This window comes from Scyliorhinus torazame, chromosome 3 (genome assembly GCF_047496885.1).
Source record: "Scyliorhinus torazame isolate Kashiwa2021f chromosome 3, sScyTor2.1, whole genome shotgun sequence".
NCBI classification, from domain to species: Eukaryota; Metazoa; Chordata; class Chondrichthyes; order Carcharhiniformes; family Scyliorhinidae; genus Scyliorhinus; species Scyliorhinus torazame.
The window spans coordinates 295,658,376-295,681,465 of NC_092709.1; the positions used below are offsets into that span (position 1 = coordinate 295,658,376).

Here is a 23,090-nt window from a genome sequence, read left to right on the forward strand (position 1 = left end):
TGTGAGAAATATGAGAATGACTAGAGCGAGGGTAGGTCCGATCAAGGACAGTAGCGGGAGATTGTGTATTGAGTCTGAAGAGATAGGAGAGGTCTTGAACGAGTACTTTTCTTCTGTATTTACAAATGAGAGGGGCGATATTGTTGGAGAGAACAGTGTGAAACAGATTGGTAAGCTCGAGGAAACACTTGTTAGGAAGGAAGAAGTGTTGGGCATTTTGAAAAACTTGAGGATGGACAAGTCCCCCGGGCCTGACGGGATATATCCAAGGATTCTATGGGAAGCAAGAGATGAAATTGCAGAGCCGTTGGCAATGATCTTTTCATCCTCACTGTCAACAGTGGTGGTACCAGGGGATTGGAGAGTGGCGAATGTCGTGCCCCTGTTCAAAAAAGGGACTAGGGATAACCCTGGGAATTACAGGCCAGTTAGTCTTACTTCGGTGGTAGGCAAAGTAATGGAAAGGGTACTGAAGGATAGGATTTCTGAGCATCTGGAAAGACACTGCTTGATTAGGGATAGTCAGCACGGATTTGTGAGGGGTAGGTCTTGCCTTACAAGTCTTATTGAATTCTTTGAGGAGGTGACCAAGCATGTGGATGAAGGTAAGGCAGTGGATGTAGTGTACATGGATTTTAGTAAGGCATTTGATAAAGTTACCCATGGTAGGCTTATGCAGAAAGTAAGGAGGCATGGGATAGTGGGAAATTTGGCCAGTTGGATAACGAACTGGCTAACCGATAGAAGTCAGAGAGTGGTGGTGGATGGTAAATATTCAGCCTGGATCCCAGTTACCAGTGGCGTACCGCAGGGATCAGTTCTGGGTCCTCTGCTGTTTGTGATTTTCATTAATGACTTGGATGAGGGAGTTGAAGGGTGGGTCAGTAAATTTGCAGACGATACGAAGATTGGTGGAGTTGTGGATAGTGAGGAGGGCTGTTGTCAGCTGCAAAGAGACATAGATAGGATGCAGAGCTGGGCTGAGAAGTGGCAGATGGAGTTTAACCCTGAAAAGTGTGAGGTTGTCCATTTTGGAAGGACAAATTTGAATGCGGAATACAGGGTTAACGGTAGAGTTCTTGGCAATGTGGAGGAGCAGAGAGATCTTGGGGTCTATGTTCATACATCTTTGAAAGTTGCCACTCAAGTGGATAGAGCTGTGCCGAAGGCCTATGGTGTGCTCGCGTTCATTAACAGAGGGATTGAATTTAAGAGCCGTGAGGTGATGATGCAGCTGTACAAAACTTTGGTAAGGCCACATTTGGAGTACTGTGTACAGTTCTGGTCGCCTCATTTTAGGAAGGATGTGGAAGCTTTGGAAAAGGTGCAAAGAAGATTTACCAGGATGTTGCCTGGAATGGAGAGTAGGTCTTACGAGGAAAGGTTGAGGGTGCTAGGCCTTTTCTCATTAGAACGGAGAAGGATGAGGGGCGACTTGATAGAGGTTTATAAGATGATCAGGGGAATAGATAGAGTAGACAGTCAGAGACTTTTTCCCCGGGTGGAACAAACCATTACAAGGGGACATAAATTTAAGGTGAAAGGTGGAAGATATAGGAGGGATATCAGAGGTAGGTTCTTTACCCAGAGTAGTGGGGGCATAGAATGCACTGCCTGTCGGAAACATTAGGGACCTTCAAGCAGCGATTGGATAGGTACATGGATTACGGTAAAATGATATAGTGTAGATTTATTTGTTCTTAAGGGCAGCACGGTAGCATTGTGGATAGCACGTCCTCCCCGTGTCTGCGTGGGTTTCCTCCGGGTGCTCCGGTTTCCTCCCACAGTCCAAAGATGTGCAGGTTAGGTGAATTGGCCAATGATAAATTGCCCTTAATGTCCAAAATTGCCCTTAGTGTTGGGTGGAGGTGTTGAGTTTGGGTAGGGTGCTCATTCCAGGAGCCGGTGCAGACTCAAAGGGCCGAATGGCCTCCTTCTGCACTGTAAATTCAATGATAATCTATGATTAATCTAGGACAAAGGTTCGGCACAACATCGTGGGCCGAAGGGCCTGTTCTGTGCTGTATTTTCTATGTTCTATGTTCTAGGTCACACTTAAGGTAGCTCCCTTTATTCTTTGGACTTTTTAAAACTTGGTTTCCGGGGATTTTGTTTATCAAAACCGACCCATCATATGGGATAAGGAATTTGTCAGCGGAAATATGTTGAAATCTGTGAACAGGTTTGGTGCCAAAAGATTACTGGCGGTAATATTTTGATGGAGCCAGAAAGCCCACGAATCTCAGCAGGAGGGAAGGCAGCGAACCAAGCCTTGGATGTGGCTGCTCATATCACCGTGGAAACGCTGACAGGGGTGACAGCGCGGGAGTTTGAAAAACAGTTTGCGAAGTATTTTAAGGAGCAGGGTAGGGTGATGATGGAAACCCTTTAGAGGTCAATTGAGGAGGCACTTGGCTCAATTCGGGAGAAGCTGGAAAAAACCTGAGGCGGTGAAGCAGCATGGAGAGATGCTGAAGGGTGAGGATTTGATTTGACTTATTATTGTCACATGCATTAGTATACAGTGAAAAGTATTGTTTCTTGCATGCTATGCAGACAACGCATACCGTACATAGGGAAGGAAGGAGAGACTACAGAATGTCATAGAACGAGAGTAAACAATAGAATTAGAGGGTATGCTGGGCACAGCTTGCAATAAGTCGCCTCGCTCCGGCCCCAGCTTGGAGGCGGCCTTGTCATGGCATGGGCATCGAATCTCGTTGGAAACTAAGATGTTGCAGGTGGAGGAGAGGAACAAGACTCTGAGGGCAAAGATGGATGACTTGGAGACAGGTCGATGAGACAGAACCTTAGAATCGTGGGGTTGCCGGGGCGGGTGGAGATCCCAAAGCCGACTGAGTACTTTTCTCAAATGTGCTTGGGGGAGGACGGGCAATTGTCCCCTTCAGAGCTGGATCAGGCCTACCGAGTCCTCCGGCGTAAGCCTCAAGCGAATGAGCCGCCATGAGCAGTGATTATTGTATTCCATAACTTCCAGGAGGAGCGGGTTTTGCAATGGACCAAAGTGAATCGGGAGGTGGCGACCCTGGTCTTTAATTTTTTGAAATTGGTCAGTCAGTAGCTCGGGCTGGGGGGTGGGATGGGGAGGGTGGCGGCGGCGGGAGGGGGGGGTGATTGGTGGTTTTTCCAGGGTAGGGGTTTCTAAATGGATTTGTTTATTTTGTGTTTTATAAAATTAAATGTGTAACATATTTGTTTTTTTTAAAACTGGCATCGGTGATGCTGGGGATCTCTGGAGGAGCAAGATGGATCATCCACTTGGCACTTTTGGCTGAAGGTTGTTGCAAATACTTCAGCCTCATCTTTGCAGTGATGCGGTGGGCTCCTCCATCATTGACAATGGGGATATTTGTATAGCCTCCTTCTCCAGTCAGTTAACGGTTCACCACGATTCATGACTGGATAATTGTCAGGGTCAGGGTATGGACAATATCAGATTTTGTGCCCCTTTCCACTCCACTCTTAATCAGCCGACCACTCAACATGGTCAGGTAGATCCTCCACCACCTCCAGCATTATGCCACCATCAAACATATCGCCCCTCCCACCTTTCCTTTTTTAAAAATATAAATTTAAAGTATCCAATTAATTTATTTTCCGATTCAGGGGCAATTTAGTGTGGCTAATCCACTTACCCTGCACATCTTTGGGTTGTGGGGTGAGACCCACGCAGTCACGGGAGAATGTGCAAACTCCATACAGACAGTGACCCAGGGCCGGGGTCAAACCCGGGTCCTTGACGCCGTGAGGCAGCAGTGCTAATCACTGCACCACCGTACCGTCCCCGCCTTCCCAGCATTCCGAAGGGACTGTTCCCTGTGTGACACCCTGGTCCACTCCTCAATCACCTCATCTTCCCACAGCACCTTCTCATGCAATTGCAAGTGGTGTAACACTGCCCTTTTTCCTTCTCCCTTCTCATCGTCGCTTCCAATTTAGTACAGTGCATTCACTGCTCACAACACAATCTCCTCTATACTGGGGAGGCCACTTTGTGGAAAACCTCTGCTCAATGCCTCAGCATAACTTTGATCTCCCAGTTGCTTTCCATTTTAATTCACCATCTGCTCTCACTCACCTTTCCGTTCTCTGTCTGCCGCAGTGTTCCAGTCAATCTCAAGGAAGACCTTCCGATTAGGCACTTTATAACCCTCTGGACTCGATGAGTTCAACAGTACCAGGCAATGAACTCTGTCCCCAATCTTGGGTGTTTTTTTGTTTGCAACGTGCTGGTCTTAGTTCTTTCATTATTCTGAGATTCACTCCCTGGACAAAAGTGTTGTTTCCTTTGCCTTTTGTTCCATATCTTTGTCACCTAACCGCTTCCACCCTCTACCCTATCCCAGACCTTCCCTTTCGTTATTCCACTACCTTCTAGCAGCATAAAGCCCATCACCTTGCTTCAGTTCGAAAGAGTCAAATTCAACTAGAAATATTAACTGCTTCTCCATAGCTGCTGTCAGATCTGATTTCCAGCACTTCTGTTTTTATTCGAGAACAAACAATCTTGGCAAGGTACCAAAACCCAGGCTACTGTTCTAAGGGTCATTCCTGCTGATTCCTTTATTTCCCCAATATTTTTGCTGTTACCATTTTGATCCATGGACTAATGGACATATATCGTAAGTTGAGCAGCAGAGAGAATGAGCAATTCAAGAAGTTGCAACATAGTACTGCTAATCTTTGTACAGCAGAACCAGTCTTCTCGGCACCCGAGAATTGGGGTGGGACTCGGTTGGACTCATTGGCTGGTGGCCAGTGAATTGGCCAAAGGCCGTATTCTGCCCAGTAACAGGTGGTGATTGAAAATCATTCCACTCGAGTAGGACCCAGAGACCTAAAGAGCTCAGTTTGAATCCTGGACACTCAGGAAAGAACTTACTCTTTCCAGAAAAGTGTTGGGATGCAGAGAAGCCAGCCCAAGGACTTTTATCCTTTACTTATCATTTTTTTTTACACCGCTCCTGTGTTTATCTGACTTGTGTGTGTGCGCGCGCACACAGAGGGTGGGGGCAAGTTAAAGTGGGGAACTAGAATTAGGTAAGAGTTAGCCAGTTGTATTTGCTGCATATTTCATTATAATTCTTGTCATAAGTAAAAGTAATTGTGTTTACGTTTACGAACCTAGTAACTGTAATGATTGGGCAACCAAGGTCTTCGGGTATTTTTCTAAGGATTTATTGGCTAATTCAATTGTGTTGTGATTCAGGGTCAAATGGGGCTGAAATTAACTGCGCACTAACCCAGAGTGTACTATACTCTAGCATGAATTAATACCCCTCAAATTAAGCCCCAGAATAATTTAATAAAAGCTCTTTATGTAGTCGCTTGAAATTCCTCCTCCAAGTTGTCATCGGCTTCGTTCCGCCTATGAAAGATGATGGACATGTCGGAAAAAATCCATTGCAGATGTGGTGTCTTCATATGGTGCACCTTTGATGATGGTTGAAAAAACCAATGCAAGGGGCAGATTCTACCACAAATGCTGCATACAAAGCTACCAGATGGCATTGTGGATTGTATTTGGCATTGCTATGCTGCTGTAGCTACTGGTCACCATAGTGGTGCACACCAGCCCATAGAAGGCATCACAATTTTCCTCGATTGACAGCCAGTAACTACCAGGTGCAATATTTGATAAATAGGGGCCTTCACATCACACTTGCAAGCATCCTTGAAGTGGAACGTCAGGTGCCCTGCAGATCAGCTGGCTCTCGCTCCCTCACTGTACACAAAGTCCTTGGGTAGATGCCTGCCTTCTATCCTGTGAACATGCCTGAAGCAATGAAGTTGCCTCCACTTGACAAATGCTAACAAAACTATGCGCATCTTGTTCTGCATTAAGGGCCTTAGCAAGGCCTTTCCATGACACCATAGTGACATGTCCCTGTAGTTTTTGCAGTCTCCTCAGTCATCTTTGGATCATAGAACCATAGAAAGGTTACAGCACAGAAAGAGGCCATTTGGCCCATCTTGTCCATGCCAGCTCAAGGACACCCAGGTGCCTTTTCTAATCCACCTTCCTGCACTCGGTCCATATCCCTGCAGCTTGCAGTACTTAAGGTGCAGATCCAAGTACTTAAAGGGTTTAGGGTCTCTGCCTCCACCAACTCGACTCTCACTACCTTCTACGTAAAAAGGTTCTTCCTCATGCCCACTCTACATCTTCTGCCACTTATCTTGAATCATGTCCCTTGGTTTTAGAAATCTCCACCCAGGGAAACAATTTTAACCCATACACGCCATCTCTTCCCTTCAATTTTGAACACTTTAATCAAGTTACCCATCAGCCTTCTTCATTCCAAGGAAAGTAACTCCAACCTATCCAATCTCTTTGCAGCTACGTTTCTAGCCCTGGCAACTTTCTTGTAAATCTCTTCTGCACTCTCGCCAGAGCAATTATACCCTTCCTGTAATAACGTGACCACCAGAACTACACGCAATACTCCAGTCGTGGCTTCACCAATGTTTTATATAATTCCGTACTTTTATATTCTATACCTCTGCCAATGAAGGAGAGCATTCCATATACTTTCTTTTCAACATCGTCTACTTGAACTGCTGCATTTAGTGACCTGTGTACTTGCACACCCAGATCTCTAATTTCATCTACCCCTTAGGGGTCGGGGGGGGGGGGGGGGAAAGAGAACCCATGCAATCACAGGGAGAATATGCAAACCCCACACACTGGGGCCAGGATCGAACCTGGGTCCTCAGATCCGTAGGCAGCAGTGCTAACCACTGTGCCACCCTGTCCAAATCTTTAATAACACAAACAGTAAGGGTCCCAACACAGAGTGCTGTGGATCATCACTTGAAATAACTTTTCATTTTCAAGGGCAGCCATCGACCATTGCCCTTTCTTTCCTGTTATTAAGCCAACTTTTTATCCAGTTTGCACATTGGCTTGTATCCTAATGGCCTTTCACTTTTTAAAAATAAATTTACCATGTGGGACTTTGTCAAACACCTTGCTAAAATCAGGGTACACAACCACTGCACTACCTTCATCAACCTTTCGTGTTACTTCCTCTGTATGTATGTGTGTTCTATGTTCCTCAAAGAATTTAATCAAATTTGTGAGGCAAGACTTTCCTTTAACAAATCCATGCCGACTATCCAGTGACAGTTAATCCGATCTTTCAGGATTGATTCTACTACTTTGCCCACCACTGACGTAAGACTAACTGGCCTATAATTGTTTGGCACTTCCTTTGATCCTTTTTAAACGATGGAACCACCTTTCCAGTCCTCCAGTACCTTTCCTGTATGTAATTGAGGATTGGAAAATTATCCTTAGAGCATCTGCTATCTCCTCCCTGACCTTCTTCAGTAACCTCTGAAACAATCCATCAGGCTGGTGACTTCAACGTTCAAGGATTTCAATCCTACGAGTACTTCTTCTATATGATTATACCATCCAATATCTCAAGTGTTCTTCCTGGACTAATATATCTGCATTATCCATTTCCTTTGTAAATAAGCAAAGTATTTACTTAAAACCCTTCCCACACATCTACACACAATTTCCCTTCATCTATGATAGGTCCGACTTGTTCCTTAACTAACCTTTTTCCATTAATATATTGGTAAAACATCTTTGGGTTTTCTTTAGCTTTACTTGCTCATCTTTTTTCATGCCCTTTGTTTTCCTTATTTACTTCATCCCTGCACTTCCGATATTCGTCTAGGCTAGCTGCAGTGCTTAGTTCTTTGTGCCTATCGTACACTTTCTTTTTCTGTTTGATCTTCCCCTGTATTCCTTTAGACAATCGGAGGGGGGGGGGGGGGGGGGGGGGGGTCTAAATTTGGCAGCACCCCATATTCTTGGAGGGGATATGTCTACTTGTACATTTAGGAGCTCGCTTTTTAGTGCTTCCCATTGGTTTTCCACTGATTTATTCTCTAGCGCCAGTCCACCTCAGCCAAGTCTCTTCTCATTTCAGCAAAATTCTTACTCCTGCTTTATCTCTTTATCATGTATCATGTAATGAATTTCACGTCACATGTTTCCTGTGGAATGGAGCCTACCACCCAGCATAAAAGTGCAGCAATAGATGGAACTTTGTGCTCGAGCAGATTTCACTGGGCTTCCCATCCTTGCCGTGTGACTTTGTTTGCTAAGGAATCTATGGTCTTCTTGAGCTCAAGTGAAGCATCTTTGTCAAACTCACCCAGGATAGGAAGCTGCTGGAGATGTCCTTCTCACAGAAGTACAGCTCACAAGAGTGACTTCTATGCTCTATGTTCTATTGAGCCCAGCAGGCCATCTGTCAACTTCAGGGGACAGTAACTTTGGTGATCAAATTTATAGGGAAATTAACCCTTTCATACATACAGCATTCGCAATGTTATGAATCCAGATTAGCACATCTGCCATAATAGCAGAAAGTGAAACTTCACAAGAACAAAGTCAAGCATTGGTGTATAAAATTATGCCAGTGAGCCAGAGGGGATTGAAAATACAAGGTAGTAATGTTAACCAATGCACATTGCAATTTTATTTATCTTTAATAATGAACCCCTCAGGTCTCATTACAAAATAACTGAAAGAATTTGAGGAAAATACTTTAACAGCTACAGTTGTATAGCTGTCAGTTACCTGACAAGCAGTAAAAATGTAAGTGTTTGATTGACACCTACATATTGCAATAATCAATTCACTTGTCCACACTAATATAACATTGTCCGCCATCAGAGTGTATAATCTCATTTTGTATATATTTTAAAAACAAATCTGGACTAGTTGATTTAATTGCTCATTGAGAAAATATATAGGGTGATTATAACATAATAAAAGCTACAAACTAATTTATAGAAATGTCATTAAAGGTAATTTATAAAATATAATCAGCAGTGCATTTTTGTTAACAAATGTTATGAATTATTACACCAAAATAACTTAAATTGGATTGGGTTAGAAACTCAATTACGGGAAAAGAAATAATTGGGTACTCTAAATTTATTTTAAAATATATTTGTAGGAAGATTGTGGGAAAATTGATTTTAAATAAAGAGCATTAGAATTGGCGTTTCCACCTGCTGGAATTATGGAGTTTCAAAATTAATTTTTACAAATTTAACTTCATGAAAATAATATTCAGTTGCCGTGATTGATATGCTGTATTAATATATATTGATCTATCCATTATTGTGGGTGGAAACATTGGAATGCCCAAGTGCAGTGCATAAAAGACAATTGACAGGGAAGATCACATGCCAGTAACAAAGTCCATCTCATTATCCATCCATTAAGAAAAATCAGCAGGGTCTCTATGCAATTCTCGCACCCAAACCTTCCTCCATCTGCTGTCCCTAGGCAATCCAATACACCCAAGGCCAGATAACAGGAAAATCTTCCCATTAATTAAGTAAAATTGTGGCAGATGGTTACAGATCGCTATCCCATACGGAAGTGAAGACTCTAGCTAAGTGTGTGCACTGCTTCTTAGTCTCAGCTTCATTGGGTTGGACTTGTCCACATCTGAAGATTTTGCATGGCCAGGACCCGGGAGGCACATCACGTCAGCTGTGAGCTATATTTCCAAATCCTGGCTTTTGGTCACCCTCCTAATCTCTCCCGTGTGGCCTCGCATCTGTCACTTAATATATTTTTTCCTTTCCCTATTACCCTCTAAAGCACCCTGGGGTATTTTCTGTTGAAGGTAGTATTGAAATGAAAGTTGCACTTTGTAAAAGAAAACTGCAAATCCTGCAGGAAGGCAGGAGGTTATTTTTAAAGATAAGATGTCAAAAAAATGCACTAAGAACATAAAGAATCACTGGACCAGGCAATACCAGAACCAGAAAGGCAATGAAATCATATCGGGAACAAAAAAAATAGACATGGGCATTAAAGTTTAAATATGGTACAACATACTTGAAATCTTTTTGTAAAGTTATACACTTTGAAAATCAAGTCAGGTACAATGAATTTTGCTAGAACCTCATTCAAGAGCATAGACCCTACAAAAGTAAACAAAATAATCTTTTTGTTAATTCAAGTCTTCCAATGGTCTGGCAAACTGCCACACAGAGGATCAAATGTCTGTTAGCTCTTACTAATGTATTTGTACAGAGGTAACCATTTTCAACTGTGTGTTATACATTTAAATCCTTGTACAATAATAGTTTTTGAAGAAATTTCATTTGCGCTTCAGATGGACATTTTGTTTAGTCTCTCCGGTGTTCACCCACCCCAAAAGGAAACTTCAAGGTTTACATAATTTGAAACTTGTATAAGGTGGCCTCAGAGCACATTAAATGAGGGAGGAGTTAAATGCAACAACATTCAAAACAATGCTGCAACGATAACATTATTTCAGTCTAGCTTTGTGGATGGAAGCCTGGGAACAGCCTATAAAGAATGAATGTGCAATATTGGGATGTCACACAGGGCTGTGAGAGAAGGAAAATGTGTTGTTTTTAAAAAAAACTTGGTTATTTATAGTATTCCTCAAAGCAGCACTGGTAGGATCATCAGAGGAAGACCATCTTATAGTGATAGAGGAGAAAATATTAAAGCAAATATGCTTTGAGTTAAATAACTAGCACATTGTTCCTTTAGACTTTAGGATTTATGCAGTCCAAGAAGATTGAAGCAAACTACAATCTTCTTAAAGCAATACGTAACGCACAAGGCGACTCCCACGGACTTCCCGCAATCGGTGGCAATGCCGCAGAATATTTAAGATTACATGAAATTTCTTATCGACTTTGAGGTGTGTGAAGTCTTTTATGTTTGCTTCCACAAAGAAATATTGACCTACAAAGACAAATGGAGAAAAGGGTCAACTCATCAGATTCCAGTACGAGAATAATAAGCTATAGTTCCAAAAGGTATCTAGAATTCAAAGCAGCTCCATCAGATCTTAAAGATTGCATAAAATAGAGGCCTTTTTCCAGAACAGAATAGGGAATAGACTGCATTGCTTGCCTTTGTATAGTCAGTTTAAAAGTCTAGCTCAATCGAAAAAAGATAAACAGTTTTGTGCAGCACGTCAGCTTGGATCAATTGTTCGAGTCAGGAGGATTGTGTGTTCAAACTTCAATCCACGATTTCAGTATATAATCCAAGTGATATTTAAAGTTATAGGAGTTCTGCATTACTGGAGAAGATATTTACATCTTGCCTCTTTTCCAGCAGTAAGGTTTGATGTGAGCACTTAAATTTTCAGAATTCTCAAAATGCAATCTTTGCATCAACACAAGTTGAAGGTTAGAAGGGAGTGTCTCAACATCCTTTGAAGATTTGAAAGCTACTTTTCTCTTTCCAAAATACTTTGAAACAAATTACTCAGAATGAAAAAAAAATCTCCCATCAGATTGGTCAAAAGAACAAGGAAAAAAAAGAGACCAAGAGGTGCAGCATTAGATATTGGGTCCATCAAGTCTACTTTGCCATTCGATCATGGTTGATACGTTCCTCATCCTCCTACCTTCTCCCCATAACTCCCGATTCCCTTATTCTTCAAGAAATCCCCATATTAATTAAGAACATCAGATTTGTGGTTCAGGTGCTGTAACTAAAAGGCTACAGACCACGAGCTGGAATTAGACAGAATAGTTCTTTAAGAACTAGGAGCAAGAGTAGAAAATTTAGCCCCTCGAGTCTGCTCCACCATTCAATACGATCATGGGTGATCTTATCATGGCCTCACCTCCACTGTCCTGCCCGTTTTCTCTCACCCTTCAACTCATCACAAATTAAAAATCTAACTCCTCCTTAAATTTACTTACTGTCCCAGCATCCACCGTACTCTGTGGTAGCGAATTCCACAGATTCACAAGTATTTCTCCTCATCTGTTTTAAATTTGCTACCCCTATCCTGAGACTATGGCCTCTCGTTCCAGAATGCCCTATAAGAGAAAGCATCTGCTCCACATTTACTTTATCCGTACCGTTTATCATCTCATATACCTCAATTTGATCTCCCTTAATTCTTCTAAACTAGAGTATAGACTTAAACTGCTCAATCTCTCTTCATAAGACAAACTCCATATCTCTAGAATCAATCTAGTGAACCTCCTCTGAATTGCCTGCAATGCCACATCTTTCCTCAAATAAGGGTGCCAAAACAATGCACCCAGGTGTGGTGTCCCCAATGCCTTGTATAGGTGCAACAACACTTTCTTACCTTTATACTCTATTCTTTTAGCTATAAATGCCAACATTCCATTTGCTTTCTTTATTACCTGCATGCTAGTTTTCTGTGACTCACGCACGAGTGGTCACCCAAATCCCTCTGCACCGAAGCACCTGATCTCTCTCCCCATTTAGATAATAAGTTGCCTTTCCATTTCTCCGACCAAAATAGATGATCTCACATTTATCCACATTAAACTCCATCTGCCACAGTTTGGCCCACTCACCTAACCTATGTATAGCCGTTTATAAGGCATTTATTTTCTCATTGCAACTTACTGTCCCACCTATTTTAGTGTCATCTGCAAATTTGGCTACAGAACTTTCCATCCCTGTATCCAAGTAATCAATATATATTGTAATAGTTGAGGCCCCAAGGATAGAATCCTGTGGCACCCCACTAGTTACACCTTGCCATCCTGAAAAAGACCCATTCATCCCGATTCTTTGCCTTCTGTCTGTTGGCCAGTCTTCTATCAAAGCCAATAAATTACTCCTAACCCCATGTGATCTAACTTTGTGTATCAATCTTCTGTGTGGCACCTTATCCTGTAATGGGGATCCTGTAGATATACTACATCTACAGGATCCCCATTATCCACTTGGCTTGTTACATCTTCAAAGAACTTCAGCAAATTAGTTGAACATGATTTTCCCTTCATAAAATTCAGAGATAATAGAAAAGGGTGGACTCTGATGGATTGTGTTTTGACTTTTCAAATGTCCTGATATTACTTCCTAAATAATGGATTCTAACAATTTCCCTACAACACTAAGCTAATTGGTCTGTAATTTCCTACATTCTACCTCCTTCCCTTTTTGAATAAGGGTATCATATTATCATTTTTCCAATTTCCTTTCCCATGTTCAGGGAATTTTGAATGTTATAACCAATGAATCCACTATCTGCCATAAAAAAAGAGGTGATGTCAGTCTTTGCCCTACTCCTCTTGCACTTCGCCCCTGGGTGTGCTTCATTTCTGCAGTTTCACCCGGCCTAAGTCAGGATGGTCTGGCGAGACATGTGCTTCACAACTCAAATACAGGTACGTCGATTCAGAGTTGCAATCCACCACTGTTTGCCACTCCGAAGATGTTATGGGCCTATGTTTTATGTTAGGGTGATTCAAGAGAATTAGAAAGGGGAGTTTTGGTAAATGATCATGCGACCAGATTGCCCAGGAGGTAAGCAACAGAATATCAAAGTTAATTATAGGGACAACTAGATTGTGGGTTTGGTTCCTGCTTCAAGCAGGAGTATAGTTTTTAAGTTTAGAACAAACCTACTGCAGGAAACATCCCTTTAATTCACGAAATTCGGTGTGTTATCTCTTGTTAATGGAAGGACTCCTAACGGCGAGTTGAACTTCTGGGATAGCCAAGCCGAAAGAGAACGTTTAAGATGCAAGACCCCAAAGTACGAACTTGGAGGGTTCGGACCAGACGTGGCTTTGCTCAGGGCACTAGTAATACCGGTGTTGAACTGCTAGAGAAGATTTTAAGGGACAACATTGCTGAAAGATCCAGAAATTTCAACCTTACATGAACCTTTGAAATATTCCTCAGACAAAGTGGTAAACTTCCGATTTCGAAGTGTCTGAGTTATTAGGGTATTTAATCAAAGTTCCTTTGACACCCATTTGATTTAAGAAGTTTGGTTTAGATTAGAAGTAACTGTGTTGTTTAAAGATATTTTTCATATCTTCAATGTAGCTGACTATTCAAGATAGCGTGTAGTTATTAGTATTAATGTTCTTTGATTTGCTGTAGTGAAATTATTTTGCTTTAATCAGTGAACCTCGTTTCTACATTCTTTTAGTAAATATCTGGATTTTCAGATACTAAAAAAAATCTAAACACATTACAGGTCTCCACCAAGATCATAATATTAGCATACCTTATTCAAAGCTCTATTTTATCTATTTAAATCACCAGAAATACATTTCTGCACTTGATTCCTAAAAGTAATTAAGCAAAGCTCTCAAGTGTTTGATTATTATATTTACATTTTCAACTCTGTCCCTTTGCCAATTCCCCTATGCCCTGCTACACTACCACCCATAAACCTTACAGTCCAACAACTGTATTGGCCTGTGAAGATATTTACCCATCTCAATCCTACACATCCTGCTGCCTTTTTCAGAAAGTTAAAATGGTTTCCAAAACCATGGCCAGCATTTAATTATTCTAAACATTAACCACAAACCATAGCTTTAACATTGGCCAGTATTGCATGTGATAACTAGGTTAAGATTGGCCAATATGATATGGACACCACTTTTTTCCTACGCACCTAAAAAAGTACGTTAACCTGTTGCTCATCAAATCCACAGGATCAATGGGAAAACATTTTATCAAAACAGAGTAAGAACAGGAATGCTCAATGCATACGTTAGCATTTCAGCTCAAACTACTCATCATGAGGGAAGATCATATTTAGATTTCCCGAAGTAAATATCTCTGAAAGCTGTGCTAAGTGGAGACTGACTCGCATTAACATTACATCTTCACCCGAACAGATGGTTCTCTTCCTCACTGCTTTTTTTAGATGACAGTGGGGAATAAAAAAGACACACAACAATAAGTTTAACGAGCATTTTGATTCATAAGACCATAAGGTATAGGAGCAGAATTAGGCCATCCGGCCCATCAAGTCTGCTCTGCCAATCAATTAATACGGATATGTCTCATCCCCATAACTCCTTATTAATCAAGAACCTATCTATTTCGGTCTTAAAGACACTCCACAGCCGTCTGCGGCAAGGAGTTCTGCAGATTCTGGCTGAAGAAATTCCACCTCATCTCGGTTTTAAAGGACCGTCCCTTCAGTCTGAGGCTATGCCCTCGGGTTCTAGTCTCCTACTAGTGGAAACATCCTCTCCAAGTCCATTCTATCTAGGCCTCTCAGTATTCTGTGTTGCAATGAGATCACAACCTCATCCTTTTAAACGCCATTGAGTACAGACCCAGAGTCCTCAACCGCTCCTCATGGGACAAGTCCTTCATTCAGGGATCATTCTAGAGAACATTCCTTGAACCCTATCTAAGGATATCCTTCCTTAGATACGGGGCCCAAAACTGCTAACAATATTACAAATGGGGTCTGACCAGAGCCTTATACAGCCTTAGCAGTACATCCCTGCTCCGGTATTCTAGCCCTCGTGACATGAATGCTAACATTGCATTTGCCTTCCTAACTGCCAATTGAACACAAGGGAATCCCTTTGTGCTTCTGATTTCCAGAGCCTTTACACTTTTGGAAAATAATCTATAACTCTATTCTTTCTACCAAAGTGCATAACCTCACTTTTCATCTCTGCACATTATCCTATTTGTACCTTTGGTTTCCTGAGTTTCTTGTTCTTTAAAGGCATGATACTGGTTCCGAGTAGTGTTAGACATGGATTTCATTGGCTGATTTAGAATTTTGTACTTGGCTTTCACAGTTGCGTTAAGTTCCTTAATCACAGCATTGACCTGGTCATAGGTCATGCGACCTTTCATGTACCTAGAATACCAACGAAAATGGAGTCAAAGCCAAACAATAGACGTGAAGTAATAAAACATACGCATGTTCAAAACTGGTTAGCTGATCACTATCCACTAATAGTAATTTCTATCCAAGATTCCTCGATGGAAAATTGAGACATATTTTTGTGGAGTCGTGGGATTAAAAAGCAGAAACATACAAGACAGGTTGCTCGGAATCTTATTTTTTTAAAAAAAAGTATCTTTGTTCAACAAATTTTCAGAATAAAAAAAAACTCTAAACAAACAAACCCCCAAGTCGATGGTAACCAACTCCCGAAAGTGCATGATGAACAAACCTCAACAGTTGTAGAACCCTTCCTTCACCCCCCTCAGCTCAAACCTCATCTTCTCCATGGTCAAAAGCTCCAGCAGGTCTCCCCTCCAAGCCGAGGCACAGGATGGAGAAGCTGACCTCCATCCCAACAAGACCCGCCTACGAGCGATCAGCGAGGCGAAGGCCAAGGCATCTGCCCCTGCTCCCGCTTGCAGCTCGGGCTGATCCAACACACCGAAAATAGCTCCCAGGGAACCCGACTCCACATCCACATGCAAGACTCCTGAGATTTTACTAAACACCATCCTCCAGAACCTCTCCAGCTTTGGTGGGAGCCAGTTTAGCTCAGTTGGCTGGACAGCTGGTTGGTGATGCTGAGCGAGGTCAGCAGCAGGGGGTTCAATTCCTGTACCAGCTGAGATTATTCATGAAGGCCTCAACCTTTCCCCTCGCCTGAGGTTTGGTGATCCTCGGGTGAAATCAGCATCAATCAGCTCTCCCCCTCAAAGGGGTCATCTGGGACTATATTACTTAGGGCAGCACGGTAGCATTGTGGATAGCACAATTGCTTCACAGCTCCAGGGTCCCAGGTTCGATTCCGGCTTGGGTCACTATCTGTGCGGAGTCTGCACATCCTCCCAGTGTGTGCGTGGGTTTCCTCCGGGTGCTCCGGTTTCCTCCCACAGTCCAAAGATGTGCAGGTTAGGTGGATTGGCCATGATAAATTGCCTTTAATGTCCAAAATTGCCCTTAGTGTTGTGTGGGGTTGCTGGGTTATGAGGATAGGGTGAAAGTGTTGACCTTGGGTAGGGTGCTCTTTCCAAGAGCCGGTGCAGACTCGACGGGCCGAATGGCCTCCTTCTGCACTGTAAATTCTATAATCTAAACATACAAACATGGTTCGTGGGGTTCCTCCCACAGTTATCCTCCACCCCACTCCAAACAGCCAGCTGTATCAGCCCCAACCTCGCACACAAAGTCGAGGCATCCACCCTCCGCAGCACCTCGGCGGCAAAGTGGTATTGACACAGGACTAGTAAACCAGAAACCCAGGGTAATGCTCTGGGGACCCGGGTTTGAATCCCGCCACTGCAGATGGTGAAATTTGAATTCAATAAAAATTTGGAATTAAAAGTCTAATGATGACCATGAAACCATTCATCATGGTTGACATTGTCGATTGTCATAAAAACCCATGTAGTTCACTAATGTCCTTTAGGGAAAGAAATCTGCCATCCTTACCTGGTCTGGCCTACATGTGACTCCAGACCCACAGCAATGTGGTTGACTCTTAACTGCCCCCTCAATGGCAATTAGGGATGAGCAATAAAGGCTGGCCCAGCCAGCGATGCCCACGTCCCATGAACAAAAAAAACACACACCCCAGTCCCTCTTCCAGTGCCATCCCCAATTCTTCCTCCCACTTTGCCTTAATTCCCTCCATGGACACACTATGGAAAAATCCTCCCATAAATCCCAGTCCAACACTCCTCCCCCCTCCCCTGCTGACAGCAACGCCTCCAACACGAGAAGGCCGCCGCTATCGGGAAGGTTGGGAAAATCTTTCTCGAAAAGTCGCCCACCTGCATATACCTAAACCTTTCCTCTCGCCCCCAACCGATACTATCCCAGATCCTCTAAGCTCACAAATCAGCCCCCTAGGATTAAGTCCTTCATTTCCTTGATCCCTCTCTCGTCCCATCCCCGAAACCTCGCTTCCATCGTCCCCGGCTCAAACCCATGGTTCCCCCTAATCGGCAATCCACCTGACCCAGCCCCCCAGTGCTCACAACCCTGACCCCCTGGTATTTGTTAATTTGATAATAGGTCATGATTTGGCATATGAAAATGTTGCAATGGCAAATATAGAGCCATAGTGGCACAGAGGAAGCCATTTGACCCATTGAGTTCATGCTGGTGTTCTGTAGAACCATCCATCGCGATTCATTCCTCCACTCGATCTTCAGACCATCTTAATTTGCTTTTGAAATCATTAGTTCCCCCATCCTCTTAGATGATTGAATAATGAACCATGCAGCTGGTGTGATTTAAAAAAAATATTTTTATTGCCATTTTCCAACTTTAACAGTACAACAGTTTAACATATAAAGCACGTAATATTTACGAAGTAGCAGCTCAAGTGTGTTTGATATTTACAAACAAGTTTGTGTCTGGTGTACAATGTCTTTTACAAGCCCCCTCCCCCCCGTTGGCAGGTTGTGCTCCCCCCCCCCCCCCCCACTAGGGGTTTTATTTATTATTTGATGTTTGGGGGGGGGGGGGGGGGGGGGCTTGTTTGGGATCCCGTTCGTCCACCCCCTCCTTCTCTTGTGTGTGTCCTGCCTCATCTTCCTCCCTCGCTTTCCCCCGCCCCACCCTTTCTTCCTAGTCACTATTTCGAACAAGTCTTGGAACAGGCTGATGAATGGCCCCCACGCCGTGTGGAAGCCCTCATTCGACACTCGGATGGTATACTTGATCTTCTCCAGGTGGAGAAATTCCGCCAGGTCTGCCAGCCAGTCTGCAGCTGTGAGTGGTGCTGCCGATCGCCAGCCGATCAGGATGTCCCTGCATGCAATTCGGGATGCAAAAGCCAAGGCTTCGGCCCTCTTCTCCATATGACAATCTGGCTGGCCCGATACTCCGAAGGCTGCCACTCTCAGGCACGGCTCCACCTTCACAACCTTGGACATCGCTTCGAAGGCGGTTGTCCAGAACCCAACAAGTCTGGGCAGGCCCAAAACATGTGTGGTGGTTGGCCAAGCCTCTCTGGCACCGTTCACATTTGTCCTCCACCTCCGGGAAAAACCTGCTTATTCGGGTTCCAGTTAGGTGGGCTCTGTGCACCATTTTAAAATGCATGAGGCTAAGCTTAGCGCAGAAGGAGATGGAGTTGGCCCTATTCAGTGCTTCACTCCAGGAGTCCCCAACCCACTTTCGGCCCCAACTAGTCTCCCCATTTCCATCTAGTTTCGTACAGGGGTAGTCTTGCCCTGCCTAGCAACTGTCCACATATGTTTCCACAGTTCCCCCTTTCTTATTGTCAGTGTTGATTAGCTCCTCTAGGAGAGTGTCCCTCGATGTCTTGGGGTACTTTGCCATCTCCTTGCGGAGAAAGTGTTAAATTTATTTTGTCCACTTTATTTGTTTTGGGCTAGTTTTAATGGTAGTCCCTCCAGCTCTGTCCCTCCCCCGTTCGGGTTCATTGGGAATGCCTCGCTCTTGCCCAAGTTGCGTTTGTAGCTTGAGAAAGCTCCGAACTCAGAAGTTGCATGATTGCTTTCAGGCCATCCTGTGGGCAGAGACGTAGAGGAGTAGGTCATTCGCATAGAACGACTGTGCTCTCTGCCCCCTCTTTGTAACCCTTTCGCTTGCAGAGTGATCGCCAATAGTTCTATTGCTACGGCAAAAGAGGGGGGGGGGGATGGTGGGCATCCCTGCCTTGTGCCTCTGTGTAGCTGGAAGTATCCAGAGCTGGTGGTGTTAATGCTCGCCTTGGAGGTGCTGCACAAGAGTTTCACCCATGAGGGAATCCTGTCCCTAGCCCAAACCGCTCCAGCACCTCGATGAGGTACTTACATTCAATTCGATCGAAGGCCGTTTCTGCATCCAGGGAGACAATCACCTCTGGTGTTCTCTCCCTGGACGGAGTCATTATTACATTCAGCAGCCGCCTGATGTTCGCAATTAGCTGCCTACTTTTGACAAAGGCTGCCTGGTCCTCTGCGACCACCTCTGGTACGAAGTTCTCCAGTCTTGTGGCCAGAATTTTCAAGTCTACATTCAGCAGTGAAATGGGTCTATGTGATCCACATTCCGTCAGGTCCTTGTCTTTTTAAAAAAAAACATTAAGGCATTTATAGTTTTATAATAACAAAAGACACAAGTACAGATATAAACATAGTTCAACACGTAATACACCCCTCCATCTCCCACAGTTCTCTCCTAAGCTAGACCGACATAGTCCAACTCCCTACTCCCTACCCCCTACCGTATTTAATCTGCTGACGGTACAATTTTCTCCGAAGGAGTCGATAGACAGCTGCCACCTCCAAACGAACCCTAATGATGAACCTCTCAGGGCGAACTTGATCTTCTCAAGCCTGAGAAACCCAGCCATGTCACTAACCCATACCCCTGCTTTCGGGGGCTTCGAGTCACTCCACGTTAGTAAAATCCGTCTCCGGGCTACCAAGAAGGCAAAGGCCAAAACATCAGCCTCTCTCGCCCCCTGCACTCGCGGGTCTTCAGACATTCCAAAAATCGCCACCTCTGGACTCGGTGCCACCCTCACCTTTAACACCCTGGACATGACATCTGCAAATCCCTGCCAGAATCCCTTGAGCTTAGGGCATGCCCAAAACACGTGGATATGATTTGCGGGCCCTCCTGCACATCACCCACACGTATCCTCTACCCCAAAAAACCTGCTCATCCAGGCCACCATCATCTGTGCCCAGTGGACCACCTTGAATTGTATCAGGCTGAGCCTGGCACATGAGGACGTATCGACTCCGGTCAGGGGATCCTCCCACAGACCCACCTCTAACTCCTTTCCCAACTCATCTTCCCATTTCCATTTCGTCTCCCCTTTCTGGGTTTCCTCCCACTCCATGAGTTCTTTGTAAATTTCCGATACCCTCCCCTCCCCATCCCCTAGAAACTACCTTGTCCTGTATCCCCTGTGGCGGAAGGACTGGAAAGGAAAAAACCTGCCTTTGAACAAAATCCCATACCTCGAGGTATCGGAACCCATTCCCTCCTGGCAAGTCAAACTTTACTTCCAGATCCTCTAGACCGGGACAGCTCCCATCAATAAACAGATCCCCCAGCCTCTCAATACCCGCACTCTGCCACCTCCGAAACCCCCCATCCATCACCCCGGCACAAACCGGTGATTACCACAGATTGGAGCCCACACCAATGCTCCCTCTACTCTCATATGCTTCTGCCATTGCCCCCAGACTCACAGGGCTGCCACTACCACTGGGCTTGTGGAGTACCAGGTCGGTGTGAATGGCAGAGGTGCCGTTACCAATGCCCCCAAACTTGTGCAAACAACCACACCGACCGCTCTCCATCTATCCACTTCCTAATCATGGCTGTATACTCCGGCCAGCAGTAGTTCCTAAAGTTCGGCAGTGCCATCCCTCCCTCCCCTCGGCTCCGCTCCAGCAACATTTCCTTAACTCGCGGGGTTTTACCGGCCCACACAAACCCAGAAATCACCCCGTTCACCCGCTTAAAAAAAGGCCTTTGGAATAAAAATAGGAAGACATGGAAAAACAAACAAAAATCTTGGGAGAACAGTCAACTTCACGGTCTGTACCCTCCCCGCCAGTGACAACAGGAGCATATTCCACCTCCGAAGGTCCTCCTCCATTTGTTCCACTAATCAGCCCAGATTTAATTTGTGTAGCTGCTCCCATCTCCTTGCTATCCGAATACCCAAGTAACGAAAACTACCTCCCACCACCTTAAAAAAGCAACTTCTCCAGTCTCCTCTCCAGCCCCCTCGCTTGGATCACACACATCTTACTTTTACTCATTCAATTTGTACCGAGAACCGGTAAAATTCCCCTATGATCCGCATAATCTGCCCCATTCCCCTTAATGGGTCGTAAAAATATAGCAGTAGGTCGTCTGCATATAGTGAGACCCTGTGTTCCACCCCCACCCGGATTAACTCCGTCCAGTCCTTTGACCTCTCAGAGCCATCGCCAATGGCTCTCTAGCCAAGACAAACAACAGCGGGGACATCCTTGCCTCGTCCCACGGTGCAATCTAAAACAGTCCGAGCTCACCTGGTTTGTCTGCACGCTCGCCATCGGTGCCTGGTACAGCAACCGAACCCAGTCAACAAACCCAACCGTCCTAGGACCGCCCACAAATAATTCCATTCCACCCAGTCGAAGGCCTTCTCCGCATCCATAGTAACCACCACCTCCACCTCCCTCCCCTCGGAGGGCATCAAGACTTCTAACATTGGCCTTTAACTGCCTACCCTTAACTAACATCGTCTGGTCTTTCCCTATCGCCCCCGGGACACAGTCGTCTAACCTCGAGGCCAGGATTTTGGCCAGCAATTTGGGATCAACATTTAATAGGAAGATTGGTCTGTATGACCCACATTGCTCTGGGTCCTTCTCCCACTTCAGGATCAATGAAATGGAGGCCTGTGACATTGTTGGGGGAAGAACACCCCGCTCCCTTGCCTCAATAAATGCCCTCACCAGCAGCAGGTCCAGCATACTAGAGAACTTAATGTAAAATTCCACTGTGTAGCCATCCGGTCCCAGGGCCTTGCCCGACTGCATGGCTTCCAATCCCTCTTGTATTTCTACAATCCCGACCGGGGCTTCCAGCACCTCCACCAACCCTTCCTCCACCTTCGGAAACTTCAACCTTTCCAAGAACTGCCTCATCCCCACCACCCCAGCTGGGGGCTCTGACTCATACAACCGACTGTAAAACTCCTTAAACACCCCATTCACCCCCACTGGATCCAGTACCACGTTTCCTCCTCTGTCCTTCACTCTTCTCATCTCCCTGGCCGTCTCCCTTTTGCTAGGATGTGTTAGCATGCTACTGGCCTTCTTGCCATACTCGTATATCGCCCCCCTCGCCTTCCTCAACTGCCCCACCGCCTTCCCTGTAGATTACAGCCCAAGCTCCATCTGCAGCTTCTGCCGTTCCTTGAACAACTCTGCCCGGGGGTGGGGGGGCTTGTCTTTTATGGGTATCACTGTGCTAGCATCGGAGGCAGGGTGCCCCACATCATCGAGTGCAAACATGTCCCGTAGGTGCAGGGCCAGGACTGCTGTGAATTTCTTATTGAAGTCCATCGGGAACCGGCACCTTCCCCACCCGCATGGAGCTGACACTCTCCATGATCTCTCCCAGTCCTATTGGTGCTGCTAGCTCCCCCTGCCTATCGTCCCCACACTGGCATGACCAGTCTATTGAGGAAGCGTTTAATCTCCACATCCCAATCGGGGAATTCGGAGGTGTACAGCCCTTGGTAGAAGGTCTCAAATGTTTGGTCGATCTCTTTTTGTTCGATTACTAGTCTGCCTCTGCTATGCTTTACCTGCGCTATCTCCCTCGTGGCTGCCTGTT

General features: G+C 44.8%; 1 protein-coding gene across 3 annotated transcripts in view; it reads right to left on the reverse strand.

Annotated features, from left to right (window-relative positions):
• Positions 1 to 8,494: 8,494 nt before the first annotated feature.
• Positions 8,495 to 23,090, reverse strand: part of ska1 (spindle and kinetochore associated complex subunit 1) — an 80,237-nt gene continuing 65,641 nt past the window's right edge. For all 3 annotated transcript variants that reach the window (XM_072497422.1, XM_072497420.1, XM_072497419.1), the window contains 2 exons: positions 15,505 to 15,674; positions 8,495 to 10,786 (listed from right to left, as the gene is read on the reverse strand). In XM_072497422.1, coding sequence (XP_072353523.1) covers positions 10,638 to 10,786; positions 15,505 to 15,674 — 319 coding nt within the window. In that variant the 3' untranslated portion in view covers positions 8,495 to 10,637. The remainder of the gene's footprint in view (positions 10,787 to 15,504; positions 15,675 to 23,090) is intronic.